Here is a 22606-nt window from a genome sequence, read left to right on the forward strand (position 1 = left end):
GACAATACGCCTTTTCACGTCACGATGTATGTAGTCCAGTGTAAAACGTTCATTGGCTGGTTTATGTGACGGGGCTGCACTGCCCCAGATTGCAGGGGTAGGACCCAAAAAAATTTAGCCTATCGCTTTAAATTTGCAATCTCTGATAAAGCAGAGATCATAAGTCTTAGTGGAGGTGGGAGTTATCACACAACACAGCGGCTTGAAATATTATTCATATTTCAGAGAATAGTCGACGACTAGTATCGTTGATATTCATACATATTTATTCTAACACTGTGTCCAATTAGATAGGTTTTTCAAAAGGTAAGTTACCTTTATGCTGTCTAGCGTTGTAACTACTAACATTACAGAGACAGACTACAGAGATAGCTAGTTAGCTAACTAACCACGCTATCAAGCCAATGCTTTTGTTTAACTGGGCTAGCCTGTTAGCTAGCGAATAATAATGGCACGTTTCAACACTTGGTTCTCGTTAACTTTAGACAGTTAAGCTAACAGCACATGTTTTCAATAACTTCTCAGTATAGTTGATGTGTAGACTAAGCAAAATTATGTATTTTCGTCAATAATGGTAGCATGCTATCCCTGTTATCAGCTATGCTAGCTAGTTAGCTAGACCCTTAGCTTGTTGTTCAGTGCGTGGTGCATTGATAACATATTACACTGGCTAAGCAGCCATTTATAAACATGCTGCTTCTGAAACGTTTTGTGGCATTTTTTTTATCGACTGTACAATTACAATTTGGTTTAAACCATGCATTTGTTGTCAAGTGACTATCCAAAGACCTTAGTGGCAAGTAAGCAACATTACTGACATGAGACCGGCGAGGGGCACATGTAGCAGGCACCGCTAACAATGAATACCCCGTTTGGTTAGCTGAAAATCTGGTTTGGACGTCTGCAGTAGACTCCCTTTTATTAAACGAACTACTTTTTTTCTGGTAGAAAGCGAATAAGCGGACTGTTAAGTGGACTGAGGTACGATGGGGAACATTTGGGTTAAATGAGAGAATTGTTACGCTAAATAAAAACGAAAGCAGCAAGACCGTCAGCGGAATTAGAACGACGCCACAGGTCGAGCTTAGCCGCCATGAGCACACCGGTTTTGCTATAATTCCGGTAGAACCGGCATATATTGTGGACATAACGATTGCAAACCATCATAACCATCAACAACCATCAAGTTACCGACACCAACTAAACGGTATGATGGCTGTCAAACGGACAGTCCTTAAATCCGGTAGCTAGCCAGAAAATCCATATAAAAAAGCTGGTTGGCTAGCTACCTTTCTAGTTTGTACAAGTTGGGCAGCTAACTGGCTTGCGAAACTAAAACTATGCTGACTACGTGGTTAAGCGAAGATAATACCTCGTTCTCTATCTTTATCAATACATTTAGTGGGACATGTGACACTTAATAAACGTTGGGTAGATTTGATGTCGCACTGATCAAGTTCCCATCTAGATGGCAAGCTAGGAATCGTCCGAGTTGCGAGGTCGTGGGAGGCCTTCCGCAGTCTAACTACATCATTTACAATAGGCCCAAGTTCAATTAATACAATTACAATTATTAAGGGCACGTTTTAGTAGCTTGTCGTATTGTGGTAGACGTACAGTGAAGCCTTTTCACAGCCCTTTGTATAAGTGGAAAAAACACGGCTATGCATTTTTTTTTATCCAGTCTTTTTGTCCCCTTTCTCATTGCCATGATGGCGCAGTTGCACGCTGCTGGTGCTAACGTTAGCATTTTAGGTTAGCTACTATGAAGACATTTTACAACGACACATGGATGATTATAATTTCTGTCGATGCGATTCGTTCAAATGTATGCACATTCATCTGGTCAACCATAGCTCGACTGTGACTTTGATTCAACCCGAATGTGCATGATATTATTGCTGAGCATAAACCCAGGACCTTTTATCTAATTGAAATGACATTGTTGTATTGTGTACCCAAAACGTGATCAGAAGGACAAATCAATTGCATTGCAATGATTATTGCGTAATACTTCGTCTCTAGCGTTTACACACTGCCCTAGAGTGGAAGTCCCTTTATGCATGATACTGTTAACCAGAAGGATAATTGTGGTAGTGTTTTTATCTTTACAATTAATGATATATTTGGATACTTCGAAATATGTCATACCGTGGCCAAAATAAGAATGCTCTCAGCCTTGTCTTCCATCCGTCATTTTAACGTAGCAATGTTCTACAACCTTGCAAGTAATTCCTTGAGACAAGGTTCTACCTCCCGAAGGTGAGTCCCTTGACTTCCCACCGCCCCTACATCTCCCGCGTTTGTTTTCCAGCGCTTCAATTGTTTACCAAAGAAATGGTGATGGAGAAGCCAAGTTCCCTGCTGGTCGGCCGGGAGTTCGTGAGGCAGTACTACACACTGCTAAACAAGGCACCAGACTTCCTTCACAGGTAAAGGGCCACCTCAACATTCTCCATGCATGCTTAGCTTTTCAAGCTAACACATTGTGTGAGTGTGTTCATTTGGCAGTCACGGAGGGGAGGTAGGGCAGTTGAGGGGGATTCGAACCTGCAAACTCTTTGTTATGCAGTCAAATGCCCTACAACTGAGATATACCTAGCCTGAATTGAAACCAACCCTCACTGATCCATTATTGCAGGTTAACTGCCAGCCAACACTATGTACCCAAGACGCATCAAGAGACCCTGTTGTTTTGATCCCCAGGCTTAGTAGATAGTGCTCTCAGTATAATACAAATTGGACTCGTAAAGGACTCATTTAGCAGACACTTTTCATCCAGTGAGCTCTGTAGGTATGAGCTGTGTCTGTAGGTATGAGTTGAGCTGTGTCTGTAGGTATGAGCTGTGTCTGTAGGTCTGGGCTGAGCTGTGTCTGTAGGTCTGGGCTGTGTCTAGGTATGAGCTGTGTCTGTAGGTATGAGCTGTGTCTGGAGGTCTGAGCTGTGTCTGGAGGTCTGAGCTGTGTCTGGAGGTCTGAGCTGTGTCTGTAGGTCTGAGCTGTGTCTGTAGGTATGGGCTGTGTCTGTAGGTATGAGCTGTGTCTAGGTATGAGCTGTGTCTAGGTATGAGCTGTGTCTGTAGGTATGAGCTGTGTCTGTAGGTATGAGCTGTGTCTGTAGGTCTGAGCTGGGCTGTGTCTGTAGGTCTGAGCTGGGCTGTGTCTGTAGGTCTGGGCTGTGTCTGTAGGTCTGGGCTGTGTCTGTAGGTCTGGGCTGTGTCTGTAGGTATGAGCTGTGTCTGTAGGTCTGGGCTGTGTCTGTAGGTCTGGGCTGTGTCTGTAGGTCTGGGCTGTGTCTGTAGGTATGAGCTGTGTCTGTAGGTATGAGCTGTGTCTGTAGGTCTGGGCTGTGTCTGTAGGTATGAGCTGTGTGTGTGTCTCGTCTCGGCAGGTTCTATGGAAGGAACTCCTCCTACGTTCACGGTGGTCTCGACTCCAACGGCAAAGTGGCTGAGGCAGTCTATGGCCAAGCGGTAGGTTCCCCTTCAGCTACACCCAGAGGCAGGGGGAAAGGGGGGACACAACCCCAACATCCTGGTGAAAATATTTGTCGCCACCATTAAATCACAGTTAAAGTAAGGACATTTAAATAATCTTAATAATATGCATTTAACATATTACAATGTAGGTTGTGTTACAGCAGTAATTTTGGTGTCCCCCTCATGAATTGCTCTTGAGAAAATGTCATATAATTGTCCCTCTCCCATAATTGATAGCAGATTTTTGCCACTGGCTACACCTGTAGGTTCCCCTAGCTCACACCTGTAATCAAGCCCTGCTCACGACCAACCATCAGAAGGTTGATATTTGTCGATAAGATTTAGAACGCGTCACCTCTGTGGGGAAGCCCTGGAGGAAGTTATCGAGAGTAAAAAAATATCAAGTTTGGTTTTTCAGTTTACTGTTCTTCTCCTTTGATGATAGAAGAATAACGTTTTCTAATTTTGAATCCTCTTTTCCTCTCCTCCGGTGCCGAGCAGGAGATCCACAAGAAGGTGATGTCACTGCAATTCAGCGAGTGCCACACGAAGATCAGGCAGGTTGACGCTCACGCCACACTGAGTGACGGCGTGGTCGTCCAGGTGATGGGAGAGCTGTCCAACAATGGTCAGCCAATGAGGAAGTTCATGCAGACGTTTGTGCTCGCCCCAGAGGTGAGCGGTGGCCTCGGTTACGCACCACTGACTCCTGGAGAAGTGGGGGTGGTGTTTCTGAGGGTTGCCAATGGTTGAGCTAGTTCTCCAAACCCGTTCTGTCAAATGCCCCTTTCTTTCTCAAACGTCTCTACTCTGATAGTTTAAAGGCATATTATGGATTGGAGCATTAGCTCTTAAACCAATCCGTTGATCAGACGTATAAACTGTTGCCTTTGCCAGCAGGGGTGCTTAGGTGTGTGTGTGTGTGTGTTTTGACAGGGATCTGTGGCAAACAAGTTCTACGTACACAACGACATATTCCGCTACGAGGATGAGGTATTTGGCGACTCAGAGGCTGAGCTGGATGAGGGTGAGATTATATTTCAGATTCTGATGAAGTCAGATTGAAACAGTATTTCAGACAGTACAGAACACAAATTAGGACAGATTCGTACTTTATCAAACACAGATTATGACTGCATTCCAGACAGTACAGAAGGATGGTTAGTTTATCTAAAACAAACAAGGGTGTCTGGAATGAGGTTCATATTTCTTGTCAGTCACATACATACTTGCCCGGGAAGCTCTTCTGAAAGTCTACGTGAAAGGGCTGTAGATGTGACCTTTAACCTGTGTGGGGTTACCTCCTCAGAGTCAGAAGAGGAGGTGGAGGAGGAGGTGGAGGAGAGGCCTGTGACCCCAGAACCCCTGCAGGACAGCCCGAACAGCACCACCTACTACGACCCTCACCCTGTCTCGTGAGTGTCAAAACATCAGATGTTTACCTTTTTATTCATTTAGCAGACTTTTTTTTTCTTTCTCATAAGGTATAAACAGAGTGCAAATAGAATGTACAACAGAAGTGTGTAGTTCTACAGTGTTTTGGTTGTCAGAGTGAAGGAACAGTCTTGTGTTACTAGCCACACTGTAGAGTAACCATGTCTCACCCATCAGCCACGGTGATCATTGCTGTGCAACACTAACACCTCCATTTCACAGTCTTACAATAACACAATGTACCAAGATGGCAGTAAAACCAACACACAACTTTATTAATGGTGTCTCCTTTTACCCAACCTTATATTTGAAGAGCCCTAAACTTTAGGCCAGGGGTCTCCAACACTGTTCCGGGAGACCTACCTGTCTGTTGGGTTTTCTAATTGTTAGAATCAGGTGTGCTAGGTTAGTGTTAGAATCAGGTGTGCTAGGTTAGTGTTAGAATCAGGTGTGCTAGGTTAGTGTTAGAATCAGGTGTGCCAGGTTAGTGTTAAAATCAGGTGTGCTAGGTTAGTGTTAAAATCAGGTGTGCTAGGTTAGTGTTAAAATCAGGTGTGCTAGGTTAGTGTTAAAATCAGGTGTGCTAGGTTAGTGTTAAAATCAGGTGTGCTAGGTTAGTGTTAAAATCAGGTGTGCTAGGTTAGTGTTAAAATCAGGTGTGCTAGGTTAGTGTTGAGGCAAAAACCTACAGGCAGGTGTCTCCAGACAAAAGAAATCGCTTGGTGTTCCCATAGTAATGGTGATGTTCCCGTAGAAACGGTGTAGAGGAGCCCATGGAGGAGCCGGTGCCGGAGGTGGAGGTGGAAGGGGAACCTGAGCCCAAGCCCGAGGAGGCCAAGCCCGAGGTGGAGGAGAAGGTTCTGGAAGAGGTGGAAAAGGCCCCCTCCCCGCCCCGCGTGGAGTCCCCGCCACACCCCCAGGAGCCCCCCAAGGTGAGAAAACAAAAGGAAATCACATTTCTAGTAATAAAAAGGAAATAGTCAGCAAACCAATTTACTTTTTACCTCAAACATGACGTGCTTCTCTCCCCTGCTGACAGACTCTCTGCACAACTCTGTCTGGCTGAAACTGTGAAACCTCTGGTCCCTCAATGCTAATATAGAAAAGCTTCCATAGCATTTCATCAGTACGATACCGAGTACGACACCCTTCTTCTGCTGCAGTTCAATAGCCTGGCGGAACGAGGCAAACGGCTGGCCCGTCTTAATGACGTGATATGCCGTTGTTATAAGTTGTGCAATAACATGATGGGCATCTGCATTGAAATTCCTGACCAGCACAGTCAACGGCCTGGAAGATGGATTGTCAACCATCTGCTTAGCTGTCACGCAAACTAGGGGCTGTCTGCTATTAGCATGGCTGGTCAGGGATTGTTTTCGAAAATTGTCGGTGCCTGTGTAAAAAGATCCACTTGTCAGCTTTAGATGGGAACATATGACAAACACAGTGCATCTTAGTTCCATAAAAAAAGTTGCTTCCGTTTGAGGTCGTAGCTCTACTTTGCTGCCATCTTCACTTTCTCGCGCCAATTGTAAAAAATGTATCGACATTATAGAATTACAATTTGACTACCACTCTCATCACTCACTACTCAACTCTTGATTTGCCAACTGTGCGCCCCACAAGCTGCAAAGTTATTTATGCATTTAGCAGATAGCAAAACATATGAAAGATGTTAACTTTTACAATGCAAATTGTTTTTTTTTCTTTTTTTTTTTTTTTCTATCAATGCTTTGCAGTGGCCCGATCGGGCCAGTGAGTTGCTAGTTTAACTGTCCCGACGTTACTTTTTACTGGCCCCGGGCCATCGGGCCATCGTTATTGTGGAGCCCTGCCACCCTGGTCCTAGTCTAGACTCCCGGCCTGTGAAGTGCTATGTAGTTGGTCTGCTGCTCACAATGGATGGGAGATCAACCAGTCTGTTATTGGTGTCCTTCGTAAACAACAAACACATGGCTATTGTGACTGAAAGTTCAGAGAGAAAAGCTTTATTGTCCTGACTGAGGACGCCGTTCCCTCCGCAGACCTTCTCCTGGGCATCAGTGACCAGTAAGAATCTGCCCCCCAGCGGATCACTTCCTGCCTCCGGGATCTCGCCCCACGTTGTCAAGGCACCCAGCTCGCAGGTAAACATTCATCTAGCACGGGGGAGATTTGAACTGTCAGTCAAATGCTCTAACCCAGGGGTCTCCAGCCCCACTTGGAGAGCAACCTGCCTGTTGGTTTTTACTAATGATGAGCTGGTTGATCAGGTAACTAGTGTTGCATCAGATACGCGTGTTACGCTGAGCCAGAAGCAACTGACCTGTAGCTCTGCAGGAGCTGGTTGGTGAATTCCCTGCTCTAACCACTAAGCCACACACACCATAGCTGGCAGGGTTGGTGAACTCCCTGCTCTAACCACTAAGCCACACACACCATAGCTGTGATGTATGAGTGGGGGTGCCGGTGTAACCTCTGTATTAGTGCCTAGGGAGTTCTGGAGTAAGCAAGCCTCATCCTCTGTCGTGTGTGTGTACACAACAGCCCAGAGTGGAGGCCAAGCCAGAGGCCCAGACAGCCCCCAGCCGGCCCCGGGACCAGCGCACACGTGACAGACCGGCCTTCGTACCGCGGGGGGCCAGGCCTGGTGAGACTCGCAACCAGATAGGGGCCTGCACTCTCCTCCTCCTTTCCTTACTCCTTTACTCTTTCCTTCCTATCCCCATCCTCCCTTTTCCCCATCCTCCTTGTTCCCTTCCTTTTCTCCCCCATCCTCCCTCTTCTTGACCCAGTCCCAACTGCGTTCATGTTAATGGCATCTCTGGTTCTGAGAGAACCAGAGGGTGCATGAGGAGCCCCTGTTGAGCTGTGTTGTTTAAAAGCCCTTTGTCCCTCTGTTTCTCTGAACCTCACCGGGTCTTCCCGTTCCTGGGTCTCTTCTCACGTGGTGAAACTCACTCCTCGTCTCTGTCAGATGGTGTTGCCTCTACAGAATCACAAACGGGGAAACCACACTTCAGTTTTGTCAACAAAGGTAAAACGGCAGTAACCATCACTTCCTGGTTCTGTTTCCAACCTGCCTCAGCAGGCACCTGCTTTAGACACCAAACACCCCAAGACTCAGCAGGCACCTGCTTTAGACACCAAACACCCCAAGATGTGTGACCAAACACACAGAGGAGGATACCCATGCACACATGTTGCCCATGTGTGTGTTAATGATGATGTCACGTGTGCGCAGGGCGTGGCGACTCTGAGTCGAGTGAGCTGGACAACAGAAGAGTGGTTCGCTACCCTGACAGCCACCAGCTGTTTGTGGGAAACCTTCCTCACGACATCATCGAGAGTGAGCTCAAGGAGTTCTTCATGAGTAGGTCCCTCACATTAACTATATATTATATACAATTTCATTTTTTTTTTGTTGCAGTTTTCTAGAATGACATTTATTTAGCAACAAAAGAAAACATGCCTTAGTTTTTTTCAAACATGACACTCAACAGAAATGCAGGAGGCCAGTTTAAGTATGAAACAGCAGGTTTCTAAATGAACATTGGTTTCAGCGTTTGGTAACGTGGTGGAGCTGAGGATCAATACGAAGGGCGTCGGAGGGAAGCTGCCTAACTTCGGCTTTGTGGTGTTCGACGACTCCGACCCCGTGCAGAGGATCCTGGGAGCCAAGGTGGGCGGGGCATTAGCAGCATCATCCTCCTTGATTCACTGGTGATTGGTTGGCACACCTCGTCAGGGTTCAAAGGGCACTAATGCGTCCCATGGAGAGTATTAGAATGTATTTATGCATCAACGAATTTGCTAAACTTAGAATAAATTAATAGATTTGCCTTTTTTTCAAATTCAAATGGACTAGTTGGAAAAAGCAAGCTGTGTGTGGCCTGTGAACCAGGAGGAGGAGTTGGTATGATGTTCTGTTCAAAACTTTACCTTGACTGGTTGCTAACAACCCTCCTCTCCCCCCCTCCTCCGGTCTTCCCCAGCCCATCATGTTCCGGGGCGAGGTGCGTCTGAACGTGGAGGAGAAGAAGACCCGAGCGGTGCGTGAGCGTGAGACTCGAGGCGGCGGAGGTGACGAGCGCAGGGACATGCGGCGCAGCGACCGGGGCCCCGGAGGGCCTGGGGGCCCCCGCAGCATTGTGGGCACCGGCGGAGGCATGATGCGGGACGGCAGGGGCCCGCCACCGCGGGGGGCCATGGCCCCCAAACCTGGCCTGGGCTCCGGCAGGGGGGCGGGGGGCCAGGGCCAGGGAGAGGGCCGCTTCACCACCCAGCGCCGCTGAGGACAGCGCCCCCTGCAGTTTCGGAAGTAGTACCACGTTCTTCATCTGCTCTACCGCGTTCTTGTTAACGATTTAAAAAAAATAAGTCTACATGTATAAACGTATATACTTTTGTTTGTTTTTTTTTGTTGTTGAGAAATTTCTATTATTTTTCATTTCTTTCCCTTTTTTCTTGGGTTTTTTGAGATGTGACGACATGTCAAGTTTCTTCTGTGGATGAAACCAAGATGAGCAAAACAGTTTGGCTGTTTTCTTTATGTGTTTTGGTCTCACAAGCCGAGTGTCCTGTTTCACAAACATTCATTTGTAAATTTGAGGAAAAATAAAACATCAGACCAACCAGGAGTGATCCTCATCAAGAGACTGGACTGATCTGCCTCCCCTGCCCCCAGGTCCACCATTTGGAAAAGAGATTCTATCCCTTGACTAGCCAGGGGCACTACTTCACAAAAATCCCTCTTGTGCACATTTTTATAGATGGTGGTTTGTCTACCCAGTGACTGTGGGGGTGGGGGAGTACGAGGTGCAGTTTGAAAGGGAGAAAAGCAGATGCGTGTTTTGTTCCTTCTTGTTTGGAAAAAAGGAACACTGCTTGAAAACAGAGTTGCTGGATGCTGTCATCAGTGGGCCGAGAGGGGGCACCCTGGTGTTGTGGAACATCTGGGGGTGGGGGGGCTGTCTGCTCTGATCAATGAGCTCTCTCCTTCCTACCCAGAGAAACACTTCAATATTTACAAGACAACAGCCAACCAAACCTAACCAGAAACACCACTGACATGCGACTTCTTTTCTCCTCCCCCCCCCCACCACCACCTCTTTTCTTTTCATCAATTGAAATAAAAGCTCTCAAACTGGACTTAACCATAGAACATTAGGCTGGGGGAGTGGGGGGGGGGGCTGACGAAGTGACTGTGTCTTCTCTTTCTTTGTTGATGTTTATTGTTTCTCCTGCTCCATCTGTGATGCCATGATCCTGGGACGGCTCCTCCTCCTGCTCCATCTGTGATGCCATGATCCTGGGACGGCTCCTCCTCCTGCTCCATCTGAACTGATGCCATGATCCTGGGACGGCTCCTCCTCCAACACCATCTGAACTGATGCCATGATCCTGGGACGGCTCCTCCTCCAACACCATCTGTGATGCCATGATCCTGGGACGGCTCCTCCTCCTGCTCCATCTGTGATGCCATGATCCTGGGACGGCTCCTCCTCCAACACCATCTGAACTGATGCCATGATCCTGGGACGGCTCCTCCTCCAACACCATCTGAACATGGAACAGAATAAATGTACAAATCATAGTTTACTGTGTGTTCGCTTTTGGTTTTTAGTTTTTTTTTTTTTTTCAACTTGATATAAAAAAAGCATGATGGTGCCTTTGGTTTCCTCTTTTCCAACTTTGCGTCTGAGAGTCGAGGGTTCGTGGGCTCCCTTTGCCATAACTGAAGTTTTGAACCGTCTTGTCTGAATGCTAAAAGCAACTTGTAGAACGTTCCTCACTCAAAGAACCCCCACCGCACAACCAGCGGTTTACAAACTGTTCAGACCTACAGTACCTACGAGAACTTGCTGTCAGTTATTTTGTACATTTGTTTATAGTATCTGCTGTTTGGGGAGACATGGGGTCACTTTTTAGACGCTCAAAAGGTGTAGAGGTGAAAACAGAATGGGGCTCATGGATAATGCGGTACAGTTTACATGTTAATGGTAAATGTTTTGGTTCGTTGGAACTGCCAAGTGAGTTTGGAGGTGAATCCTAGGTTCAGTTCCAAGTCTCCAGTATTGATGAGATGGTATGTGGTGGTGACGGACACGGAATCCTTGGACTTTGTTGTGACTGTGCTGGACCGTGGGATGTTGAAGCTTCCATGTGGCTCCAGGCAGGATCGCTCTCTGTCCTCAACAACAAACTGTTATTTTCTTGGCAGCCATTTTGGATGAGACTTCAAGGGTGCGGAGGGTCACCTCTGCTATCCGTTCTGTGACAACAAAAAACTACAACTCCCATCCACGCTCTGCAGTTAATCCACGCTCTGCAGTTAATCCACGCTCTGCAGTTCATCCACGCTCTGCAGTTCATCCACGCTCTGCAGTTCATCCACGCTCTGCAGTTCATCCACGCTCTGCAGTTTCTCCACGCTCTGCAGTTCATCCACGCTTTCTCTGTGTGTTCCAAAACAACACCTCTACATCTGTTTTGCTGCATTATTGCGAACACATTTAATCACTTTGCTGGTTCCAGACAAGCCACAATAAGAGTGGTGGTACTTCTCTAAAGACTGAAATGTTGTTTTCTCCTCGTGTTCGGGGAAGGGCCTCTGCTCTCTGAGAGGACAAGATTGAGATGTGTTTCCAGTGTGTCTTGTCCTTCACCAGAACAGGAAGACATCTGATGGGACTTTTTTTTCTAGAAATGCTAAACTGTCCTTGTGTCTGGGACTGTCAGGGTAATAACTCCTCCCGCAGTTCCTCAACATGTCAAAACTCAACAGGGTGGGATTTTGTAGGACTATTTAGAAACACGTCTCTAGTCCTGGCAGCACATCCCAATCGTTCTGCTGAAATGTCGTTCTGCAGGCAGGAGCGGAGATCAGCTGTGAGGCTGTCCTTTGTGTCCCTGGATGTGGGACAGCGTGGCTGTCTGTAACACCTCCACCTGCCCCCTCCACCTCCCACACGTCCCACAGCTCAGCCCTCCAGTCAGACGGACCTGGTCTGGAACATCAGTGGTTCTGCAGAGTGATGTGGGTTCAGGGTAGTCTGCGGTTGTTTCTCAAACGGACATATTTCACAGTTGCCTGTATGCTACGGTCACCGTGGTTACGGCCCGCCATGGTTACGGCCTGCCATGGTTACGGCTTGAAAGCGCCTGAAAGGGTGCTTAAAATAAACAAAACTGCAATTTTACCTTTTACAATTTTCAACAACGGTTGATGGGAAAACAAGGATTGAGGAAGTTCTCATTATGCTGAAGTCAGGGCAAAAATTAAAGTCACAATGGTGTCAAAGATGTTTAATGTGAGCAGATAGCTTTTGTGTTTTTTTGCTAAACATTTCAGTGACCCTAACCCTCCCGGTTGTCAAAGGCCCTCTAAAGAACACAGGCTATCATATTTTTCTTTTCATGGTTGAAAAAGCAGTAGAGTGGATTTCAGATGAATCATTCCAGTCCTCTTTTGTCTCTGAAGAAGCTCCTCTCAGCTTCAGTAGCTGTTAGTAAGAAGTCCTCATCTTTCTCCTCTCTCTACCCTCCTCTTCCTCTCTCTACCCTCCTCATCCTCTCTCTACCCTCCTCTTCCTCCCTCTACCCTCCTCTTCCTCTCTCTACCCTCCTCCTCCTCTCTCTACCCTCCTCTTCCTCTCTCTACTTGTTGCTGGTAGGGAAACAAGACTAGTGCAGATGGAGCTGCATCTGTTTTGTTTATTTGTTACTTTCCCATTTGAATGTGTTGGACTTGACATACAATAAACTACTGACATCTGCACCACTCCTCGCTGTCGGTCTGTTGTGAGAGCTCGCGTGGTGGCCGGAGTCCTTTTGAGGAATCACTGATCTGACGTCGATATCGGTTATGCGTAAGAGCACCTTTCATCTCCCCAGTCAGTTTAAAGACTTCAAGCTGTTGATGTTATGCACAAAGCCCAGTGCACTAGTACGAAAATATTTTGATGGAGAATCTATATTGGAGTTCTACTAAGACAACGCTCTGTGGCAGTGGAAACGTACTACGTACACCCAAAAAAAAACAAATATTGCCCACAACCATAAATTCTGCTTTGTGGTTTATCCAGCCAGACACTTCGAGTGTTTTTTCTCTAGACTGCAGAGACCACGAGAGGATGACCGCAAGAGGCTTGTGTCGACACAGGTAAGAGGCGATCCGTACTAACTTGTCACTAATGATTGCTTTCATCAACACCTATTGTGGCTTTGATGAAAGTTTTGATATTGACTAGTTTCGACCTGCTTTGAGAGCAGGGAGTGTTAATTGTGGTGAGTGAAATGGTTGAACTCAAAAGGTGAAGAGAAAAAAGAAACGGCATATATTTTGTATTTTATTATTTATTTTCGAGTATCAACGTTGCCTGTTAACAAGCCCAACCCCTATCGGGACAGATGTGTTCACCATCAGCGGTAAAATCCCAAAACTGTTTCCCAGTAAACCATAAACGCCTCGTTTTATGCGCAACTTTGGATAATCTGAACTAGTTTTTACGCTCCGTCCCACGTTCATCCGTAGATTTCCTCAGACGAATCGCGCCGCCGCGCCAGACCTAGGCCCTGGTGCCAGTAAGGCCGACCGGAGGTCCGTTGTCCCAGACGGGGGTCATAGCCCCCGAGGAAACTGCTGATGGGGAAGCGAATGTTCTCCGGCAGCGGGAACGCGGCAGGATGGAAGCGAGCGTTACCCGGCAGCGGGAACGCGGCAGGATGGAAGCGAGCGTTCCCCGGCAGCGGGAACGCGGCAGGATGGAAGCGAGCGTTCCCCGGCAGCGGGAACGCGGCAGGATGGAAGCGAGCGTTCCCCGGCAGCGGGAACGCGGCAGGATGGAAGCGAACGTTCCCCTGCGGTCCGAAGAACCACGTTGGGGAGCGGGGGAAACCGTTGGCACTCGCCCATCCTCCTCCGACGTTGGGCCTCCAGGGGGTGACAGTCCGGTACGGAACCAATGGGGGATGAGGAGGACCGAGAGGCTGGGCATCCTGGTCGGTGATGGCTGGGGCAGGTGGGGTCACGGGGTCTTCAGTGACAGATATAATCTGACAAGGGGAGTCATCACGGTTGTATCGCGTCTCTGTGAAAAACAGGAAAAATACAACTGTGATTTTATTGACATTGATTTGACTGTTAGTGTATTGCAGCCTTGCCTACACTTGTCATTGTGGGACTAATTGAGGTATTTTGGATAGTTCAACCACCCACAAACATTCAATTGGGGTCATTATCCGTTCCTCATAGCAGGGGCCCTATACAGGCCCTACACCCACCAGCCAAGGGGGACCAAAGACTCTTACCATATCCGTCATGTGGATGCACGTCTCCTCTGGGAGCAGATGTTTTATCCGGCAGCGACGCCTCATCTGGTGGGACAAGAACCAGGAAACCTGGGATCTTTTAGTCGCGTTTACGCTAACTACAGTATAATAAAGCATGAAACCAACACTCAAAAGATAACTTTGCCCCCAGATCACTCTATACATGAATCATCATTAAATATATTTTATATACATCTTTAGAAACCTATTAATTTATTTTATAGCCTGAATGTACCTACCTGAAGGATGTGCTAGCTGAGATAGTATCATAAGGCAAAGGAGGTGAATAGTTAGCCCTGGCGCCATTATCAGACAAATGTTGCAGAATCTGTCCTGGCTACGACTTTTTAAACCAGGGAGTGGATCTGTTTTGTCTCATCATCTAATTACTCACACTCTGTTTCAGCACATTTGATTGTTTTTTTACTGCAGTCTGACTCAGATAAAGAGCTGTTTTAACAAGTTGTCTTAGCTCTGTATAATTACCTCCTCACAGAGGAATGGGCCAGTAGGCCATAACAGACCAGACGAGTGAAGCCTGTGTGTTATCATGACGAACCACGTCCACGCTTTATGTGAAAACACACTCTGCACTGGTATCAGGTTATTAAAAAGCTACATTTTTAGAAATTCAAAGATAAGAGTTCCATGATTATTAAATTAACAGTTTTTTCTCTCTGTGCGTGTCTAGTGTGTGTAAGGGAAAGAGACTGTGTGTGTTGTGTCTAAGTGTGGGAAAGGGTTAGTTGCCCCCCAAGAAGGTCATCAGACAGAGCGTTGACTGAATACTGAACAGTCTCACTAAAGAGGCCTGTCCTTTATTAGGCTAGACAGAAGGAAAATGAAAAAACACCAGATGGCTTTACAAGAGGGGTCATATAGCTAGTGTCTGGTGAATAAATAAAATGTCAAACTAAAACGTGAGAAAGGCAGGTGTGTTCTATTGTCATGGAACCTCATCAGAAATGTTTGATGTGTGTAGGCAAGGCTGGCCCATATGGGGCCTGAAGCGGAATTGATTTTGGGGGCCCCTCGGTGACACTGTGTATATATATAATTTTTTAATTAAGCTGTAATTTCATGTAGGGGGCCCTCTGATGGCAACCTGAAATAAAATTCAGGTTGCTCAAATTTAAGCCCAAAAAATTTGAGCCCCCAAAAATCAGAGCTTAAAAAATGTGTGTTAAAAAATGTGTGTTAAAAAATTTGTGTAAAAAAAATTTGAGCTTAAAAAATTCAAACCAAAGACAAATTTGCCGAAAGAATTCGAGCCTATCAAATGTGAGCCAAAACATTTCAATTCTATCAAATTCGAGTCAGAAAATGTTGACTTAAAGTTTTTCAGATTGTAACATTGTTACATGGGATTCCAAGGATAGGTTGAGCAATTGAGCAATAGAGAAGAGAAAACGCATGATGACTACTAGGGTTAACAATATGCCTTGGTGAGTCCGATGTGATCAAATCTTGTATTAAGGCTCGATTGCTCTACCTATGGGAGACCTATGGGACCTTGGTATCCCGGATGTTACATTCTGAACATTTTTAAGATCTACATTTTTCAGCTCGAAATTTTACGGCTCGAATTTAATACTCAAATTTTTTGGGCTTGAATTTTTTTAACTTGAATTTTTTAAGAGCAAACAAAACATGATGTCACTGATTTGCTTCCATGAAATGCAAAACTTGCATTAGGCTCGATTGCTCTAGGCCTACTTTTGCTGTTGAAGTTAAATGACAGCTGTCATCCTTTCGGACCTTTCTTCACTATATTTTTTTTTAGACAATCTGTACTTTCTACTTACATTTTCAAGCCAGGCTCGTTATTTTTGTTTTGAACTGTATTTGGTGGCAGGATCAATATTATTTATTGTAACTGCACGCCTTCTTTCATTTCCTGACTACCACACACAACAAACGTTCTAGTCTACAAAGCTACCATGCAGCAAGGCAGACTTGAGGACTCTACTATACTATACTATACTATACTATACTATACTATACTATACTATACTATACTATACTATACTATACTATACTATACTATACTATACTATACTATACTATACTATACTATACTCTATCTGCTTTACTATGTTTTAGGCTTCTCTGTTCTCCTTTGCTTTCACTGTGTGGAAAATACATTTTGAAAAAGTTTCGAAAGGCAGAATAATATTTTAGTTTTTTTAAAGGTATATTATGGATGAGACAGAGGGAGTTAGCGATGTGGACATGACTGAGAATAGAGACATTCATGATCACCCATGGCCATATACGAGGGAGATGTTCGAAATTGTTGGTGTAAAAAAGTATTCCTTTCAAATGTGCTGAGTTTCTATAGTGTATTTTTGTATTAATGTAGGGTACTCATATGATGTGAGGTCCAGTTACCTGCATGACACTAAAACAGGTGTAGTAATGGCTACTTTTTACTAAGTATCGGTCAGAGCCCACACTTCTTTACTTTAACTTGAGTGAAAAGGTGTAGTCAGTACATTTACCAGGGTCGTTTTTTAAACGAATATCTGTTCTTCTACTTGAGTGAAGGATGAGTCTACTTTTGCCATCTCTGATGTGCGTGTAATGTATGGAGAGAGATATAGTATGTCTCCAAATTATTTGTAAATTCAAGTACCATGATCCACAAATGGCTCTCCCTCTTCCAGCTCCTCAGCTCTCTCAATACCTTGATATGTTTCTCTAACTTTTTTATTTACTGGGGCAAAAAAGGCTGCAATGTCCCTTCTTCGTTTCATGATGACTACTAGATGAAAAACGTGTGTTAAAAAAAGAAAAGAAATGGTTTATACTTAATTTTATTCAGTCAGCTCAGGGGGCCACAGGGGGGGCCAGGTTAAAGATGCACTTGTTCCGGGAGTTCAACGGTACTTAGGAATGATTCGCTGGACCTGATGTTAGTTTCCTCCATGAAAACAATTACTCTTATTGAGGGACTTGATGCTCTTGTTGGTTAGCTGTAACTTCTTGTACTCATTGTGAATTATATTATTGTTGCTTGCTTTCCTACAGGTACAGTCAAGCACTTCTTGAGGTTCATGTTGTTTTGTTGTAACTTGTTTAACTACATGCTCTTATGTTTCTTCCCATTGGCGCTTATCTGCTTTTCACGGTTTGCTTCATGTTTTGGCTGCCCACAATGTTTTGGGGGCTGTCTCGTTGTTCATGATCATTGACCTATGCACTTTTGTGAAGCTCTCTCTTGGAAGTCGCTTTGGATAAAAGCGTCTGCTAAATGAATACATGTAAATGTAAAATCATAGCACATTTATGTAAATGCCAACTTACAAGTCACGATTAGGAATTTTGTTTTTGTGGATCGCAAAACCAATTTGTAAATCGTGGAACATTTGTGGATCATGGTACTTGCATTGACAAATAATATTGAGACAAATCTCACTCCATAGTAATGGTGTTGGATGCCCTTGCCCTTTAAGGAACACACTCACTTGTCCCCTGATCAGCCACGTAGCGCCACGTCGTCGCGCGTGCGCACAACGGGTAAAAAAAATCCTGCGTGAAGTTCCGGGATTGGTCTAGCTAGCAGGTTGTAGTGTAACAGTGTTAAAAATCAACACTGTACCGCTTGTAACCTAACCACATTAAGCCCACAACCATAAAAACACCCCTAAGTTTCTGTGAGACGGTTGTAGCTTTGAACAAGACAACAAGAGGACGTCGGGGAAGATGAATTTCTTGAGGGGAGTGATGGGGGGGCAACCCGCCGGGCCCCAACCTACGGGAGCGGAGACGGTGAGCATTCCTACAAACAAACACCGTGAGCTAAACCAGCTAGCTTCCAAATACACCACAGAAAACAGCCGGTTTATGTGGAACGCGTCTGAGCGATTGTTAGATGTGTTCAGGTTGGTTTCGATGCCCCCTTGTGACAAAGCTGACACCTGCTTCGCCGGCGCACAGAGGTGTCTCAATCATCTGGAACCTTACAGATCACCCCGGCTAGCTTAGTAGCTAGTTAGCTAGACTGAGAGTTAACTAATCAACCAGTCACTTACACTCTTGGCTGGCCAGCGAGCTAGCATTTGCAGTAGCTGGTTGGCTACGCAGCTCAACTTGTCTTCTGTTTAGTCTAATATAGAGGACGAACAATTGGACGGATGTGACCTGTTCCTGACTGGCTTTGTCAGTGCAACTTCAGCGTTTTTGAGAAGAGAAAAGCTCAACGTTAGCGTGCTAATTCAACTAGCCAGAAACACACCCACTGGTCTTGACGGGGTAGCAGTCCTGGCAGCGGGCTGTCATATCTGCAAACGTTTCCTCTCTGAATGAAGCCCGGTCTTTGCCTCCCTGTTCATCATATCTGACAACAATCCCGCTACATCCATTTTACCATAATCAATGCATTTCCAGTCAGCAATCTCATGTTGATGGAAGTCATTCGATCCATTGAAGGCCGATCTCCGTACAGACATTCCCCTCGTGCAGACAGAAAGGGAGGGTCTGATTGACAGTGACAGCATCTCTCTCTTGCACACAGCACGAGAAAGCAATTAAGATGCCATTCCAAGCTCGATCCGGGTAGAAAACTGGACGGACTATTGAAAGGGAAATGAGAAGAGCATTCTTGCTTAAAACATGATCAGTTCCCCTGATAAGAAGCCAATGAAATCAGTATCACTGCTGTTTACCGCCATTGTTCTAGTCTGTTGATAAATACCTACATGAAGCTTTCATGATAAGGCTGGTTTAGTGGGTTAAGCCAGTTCACTAATGGTATCCAGTCGACCACCACAGGAATATGATGGTTTGAACTAACAAAGGACAACAGATAGGGGCATGACTAGCAATCAATTTGCTTCTTCGATGGGTATAGCTCAGTGGTAGAACAAGCGGATGGGTATAGCTTATAAGAGCATACGCCAAATGAATAGATTATTAGTGTTATTAAGTTACTGGATACCTAAACCATTTGACCACCTAGTCATTTACATTTAGTTATTTAGCAGACGCTAAGAGCAACCTACAGTAAGTACAGGGACATTCCCCCCGAGGCAAGTAGGGTGAAGTGCCTTGCCCAAGGACACAATGTCATTTGGCATGGTGGGGAGTTGATCCGGCAACCTTCTGATTACTAGCCCGACTCCCTCACTGCTCAGCCATCTGACTCCTAGTCCTTAGCTACCAGATAACTAATAACTATTAAGCTTTGTGTTAGGTTACCATTATATTTGGTTAACGTGTTACCATGTTATCAGATAGCTTAACCACCATCACACATATCATCATTGTGTTTGTGGATTCTGGTGTTCTGTGCTCTGATTGGACAGATTGTGAATCTATGTGATCTTTCATCATTCATTGTAGTGATTGGTGTTGTGTGCTCTGATTGGACAGATCCAGAAGCTGTGTGATCGCGTGGCGTCGTCCACCCTCCTGGAGGATCGTCGTGACGCAGTCCGTGCCCTCAAGTCCCTCTCCAAGGTGATCCTTTCACGTCCCACAGCTGCTCTCCTTAACCTGTTAGTGTCTGTTCTGGGCTCACAGTGCTCTCCTTAACCTGTTAGTGTCTGTTCTGGGCTCACAGTGCTCTCCTTAACCTGTTAGTGTCTGTTCTGGGCTCACAGTGCTCTCCTTAACCTGTTAGTGTCTGTTCTGTGCTCCGAGTGCTCTCCTTAACCTGTTAGTGTCTGTTCTGGGCTCACAGTGCTCTTCTTAACCTGTTAGTGTCTGTTCTGTGCTCAGAGTGCTCTCCCTGCAGATCACAGCTCCAGATCTCTCCTTGTATGTTGCTTTTGAACTAAGGTGTGTGTGTGTCATCCGTCTTAATGACCTCACATGAACCATTCAGGTTGACCTTGTCAGATCAGAGACATAACATAAAAACATGAAGAACAACAGCATCTTTCCTACACTCAGTCAGGTTTACTAAAAGCCTGATTTATATATTCGTTTTCAAGAACTGTGTTTATAGTTTTTGTTTGTTTGTTGTGTAGAAATATCGCCTGGATGTTGGAACCCAGGCCATGGAACATCTGGTTCACATACTACAAACAGACAGGTACGTGTGTGTGTTTGTGTGTGTGTGTGTGGGGGGGGGCGCTCCATGTGTGTGTGTGGGGGGGGGGCGCTCCGTGTGTGGGGGGGGGGGCTCCGTGTGTGTTATTATTCCTAAAATGATTCCCTTTCATCCCTAGTCCTTTGCCCCTTGTAGAAGCATGGGTTATTCCAGGCCGGCAGGCTGCCAGTTCTCTTGTTGTGGCTGCTAACATATAATATCCCAGCCGGGTCAACAAGGCCTTGTGGTATTAACACCGTCACATAGAAGTGGGTGTGTTCTGACCCTGGTGTGTTCTGACCCTGGTGTGTTCTGACCCTGGTGTGTTCTGACCCTGGCGTGTTCTGACCCTGGCGTGTTCTGACCCTGGCGTGTTCTGACCCTGGTGTGTTCTGACCCTGGTGTGTTCTGACCCTGGCGTGTTCTGACCCTGGCGTGTTCTGACCCTGGCGTGTTCTGACCCTGGTGTGTTCTGACCCTGGCGTGTTCTGACCCTGGTGTGTTCTGTACCTCCTCCAGGTCTGATTCTGATATCCTGGGCTACGCTCTGGACACGCTCTACAACATCATCTGCAACGACGAAGAGGAAGAACAAGGTATCTGCTCTCCTCCTCAGCCGCTCCAACACGTCTCCTCAGAGAAGCCTGGCCTTTACACTTGTACCACCTGCTGTGTGTTTTCAACATGGTACACAGGAACCTGCTGTGTGTTTTCAACATGGTACACAGGAACCTGCTGTGTGTTTTCAACATGGTACACAGGAACCTGCTGTGTGTTTTCAACATGGTACACAGGAACCTGCTGTGTGTTTTCAACATGGTACACAGGAACCTGCTGTGTGTTTTCAACATGGTACACAGGACAGTGTTTCCAGCGTGTTGATGGATGCCAGCTGTCAGGGTTGCTGTCTGTAGCATGTGTATGGTCAGACGTCAGTCCTCTCATTCAAACCTCCTGTCTTTACGAGTGTCTGATGACCCTCTCTTCTCTTCCTCTCTTCCATGTTTTAACCCTGCAGATGAATCCGAAGGTAAAACCGTTGTTTTGTGTTTGATGTCACCCTTTCATGTCAGCGCTAGCAACGCACACTAGCGACTTAGCTGGCTGTGTTGAGAGCTGTTTTCCCTCTGTCCTTGGGGGGGGGGGGGGGGTGTATGGACACAGTATCTACATGCTTGTCTGCTACGCTGGAAGATCTTTACCAATGTCTCTTCAACTCTGTAAAAGCATGTTCTAGGTGTTCAGGTTTCTGTTCAGCTGGCGATACACTCTCCCCGGGAGTAAGTGGAGTGCATGGTGTTCTGGGTGTGTGTGTGAGTGTGGGGTGAGGCCTCCCACACACCACCACCCCTCAGTAACCCCCCCCCCCTGCCTTGCAGATGCCGCTGCCCCTGTCCCTGCCTCAGGGAGGCACCAGTCTGTGCCTGGTTAGTAGCACCCTGGTTTGTAAACACAACCAGATCTCACTGGCGGTGCAACTAACTAGCTAACTAGCTCGCCTCTTAACTAGTTAGCTCACCTCTTGCTAACTTGCACACCTCTAACTAGCTAACTCGCTCACCTCTCAACTAGCTAACTTCCTCACCTCTAAAATTGACTAACTTGACTGAAATGCTTCCTTGTTCAGCCATGTTTGTACGGGTGAACTGACAGCTTGGTGGTTTTGTTGATGTTGTGCTCATGCTCATTGTAACCTGGTAACCAATATAACCTGGTAACCATGCTACACCTCTTCACACTGCTAAATATCTGTTGCCCCCCCCCCTGCCCCCCCCCCCCCCCCCCCTCCCTCTCTCTCCACCTCTCTGGTGTACAGTGTTCTGTCATGGTGAGGTTCTCTCTAGCCTGGTGTTATCCTGTAGCGATCTAGGAATGTTATTCCTGTGGACCGCTGGGAGGGTTGTCCCCAGGCCCCCTGAGTCATGTCTAGCTGTTTGTGGTGCAGGAGAGATGGTGTTAGCTAGTTTGCTGTTAAACAACTGAACAGGTTGTCCTGCTCTTCTGTGACTCTCTGTCGCCCCCTCCTGGCCTGCCGCAGGGGTGGCCTGCTTCTCCAGTTAGAAGGAAAAGACTAATACTGAGAATAACCCCACACACACACCTGTTAACCCTGGGTGTGTGTTAGTAACCCTGGGTGTGTATTAGTAACCATGGGTCTGTGTTAGTAACCATGGGTGTGTGCTAGTAACACTGGGTGTGTGTTAATAACCCTGGGTGTGTGTTAGTAACACTGGGTGTGTGTTAGTTACCCTGGGTGTGTGTTAGTAACCCTGGGTGTGTGTGTGTGTTAGTAACCATGGGTGTGTATTAGTAACCCTGTGTGTGTGTGTGTGTGTGTGTGTGTTCA

The 22606-nt window shown here is 46.2% G+C and overlaps 3 protein-coding genes across 9 annotated transcripts in view; 2 read left to right on the forward strand and 1 right to left on the reverse strand.

Annotated features, from left to right (window-relative positions):
• The first annotated feature begins 98 nt into the window (after positions 1–98).
• g3bp2a (G3BP stress granule assembly factor 2a) lies at positions 99–10562 on the forward strand. Its single transcript, XM_084686706.1, has 13 exons — positions 99–306; positions 2315–2432; positions 3392–3473; positions 3981–4154; positions 4416–4506; positions 4789–4894; positions 5668–5845; positions 6938–7039; positions 7440–7542; positions 7870–7929; positions 8137–8265; positions 8456–8574; positions 8888–10562. The coding sequence occupies exons 2-13, from the start codon at positions 2338–2340 to the stop codon at positions 9185–9187; spliced, it is 1539 nt and encodes a 512-aa protein (XP_084542832.1). The 5' UTR covers positions 99–306; positions 2315–2337; the 3' UTR covers positions 9188–10562.
• Positions 10563–13234: 2672 nt separating this feature from the next.
• On the reverse strand, positions 13235–14531 carry LOC146237108 (uncharacterized). Its single transcript, XM_084686690.1, has 3 exons — positions 14465–14531; positions 14205–14270; positions 13235–13984 (listed from the first exon to the last, which is right to left on the reverse strand). The coding sequence occupies exons 1-3, from the start codon at positions 14529–14531 to the stop codon at positions 13419–13421; spliced, it is 699 nt and encodes a 232-aa protein (XP_084542816.1). The 3' UTR covers positions 13235–13418.
• Positions 14532–17752: 3221 nt separating this feature from the next.
• The window catches only part of uso1 (USO1 vesicle transport factor), a 20366-nt gene continuing 15512 nt past the window's right edge, over positions 17753–22606 (forward strand). For 3 of the 7 annotated variants that reach the window (XM_084686683.1, XM_084686684.1, XM_084686685.1), the window contains exons 1-6: positions 17753–17996; positions 19599–19685; positions 20198–20262; positions 20779–20855; positions 21278–21289; positions 21639–21686. In XM_084686683.1, coding sequence (XP_084542809.1) covers positions 17931–17996; positions 19599–19685; positions 20198–20262; positions 20779–20855; positions 21278–21289; positions 21639–21686 — 355 coding nt within the window. In that variant the 5' untranslated portion in view covers positions 17753–17930. The remainder of the gene's footprint in view (positions 17997–19598; positions 19686–20197; positions 20263–20778; positions 20856–21277; positions 21290–21638; positions 21687–22606) is intronic. The other 4 variants (XM_084686686.1, XM_084686687.1, XM_084686688.1 and 1 more) reach the window with 2 other exon arrangements.

Source organism: Hypomesus nipponensis, chromosome 22 (genome assembly GCF_054491055.1).
Source record: "Hypomesus nipponensis isolate SF chromosome 22, ASM5449105v1, whole genome shotgun sequence".
Taxonomy (NCBI): Eukaryota; Metazoa; Chordata; class Actinopteri; order Osmeriformes; family Osmeridae; genus Hypomesus; species Hypomesus nipponensis.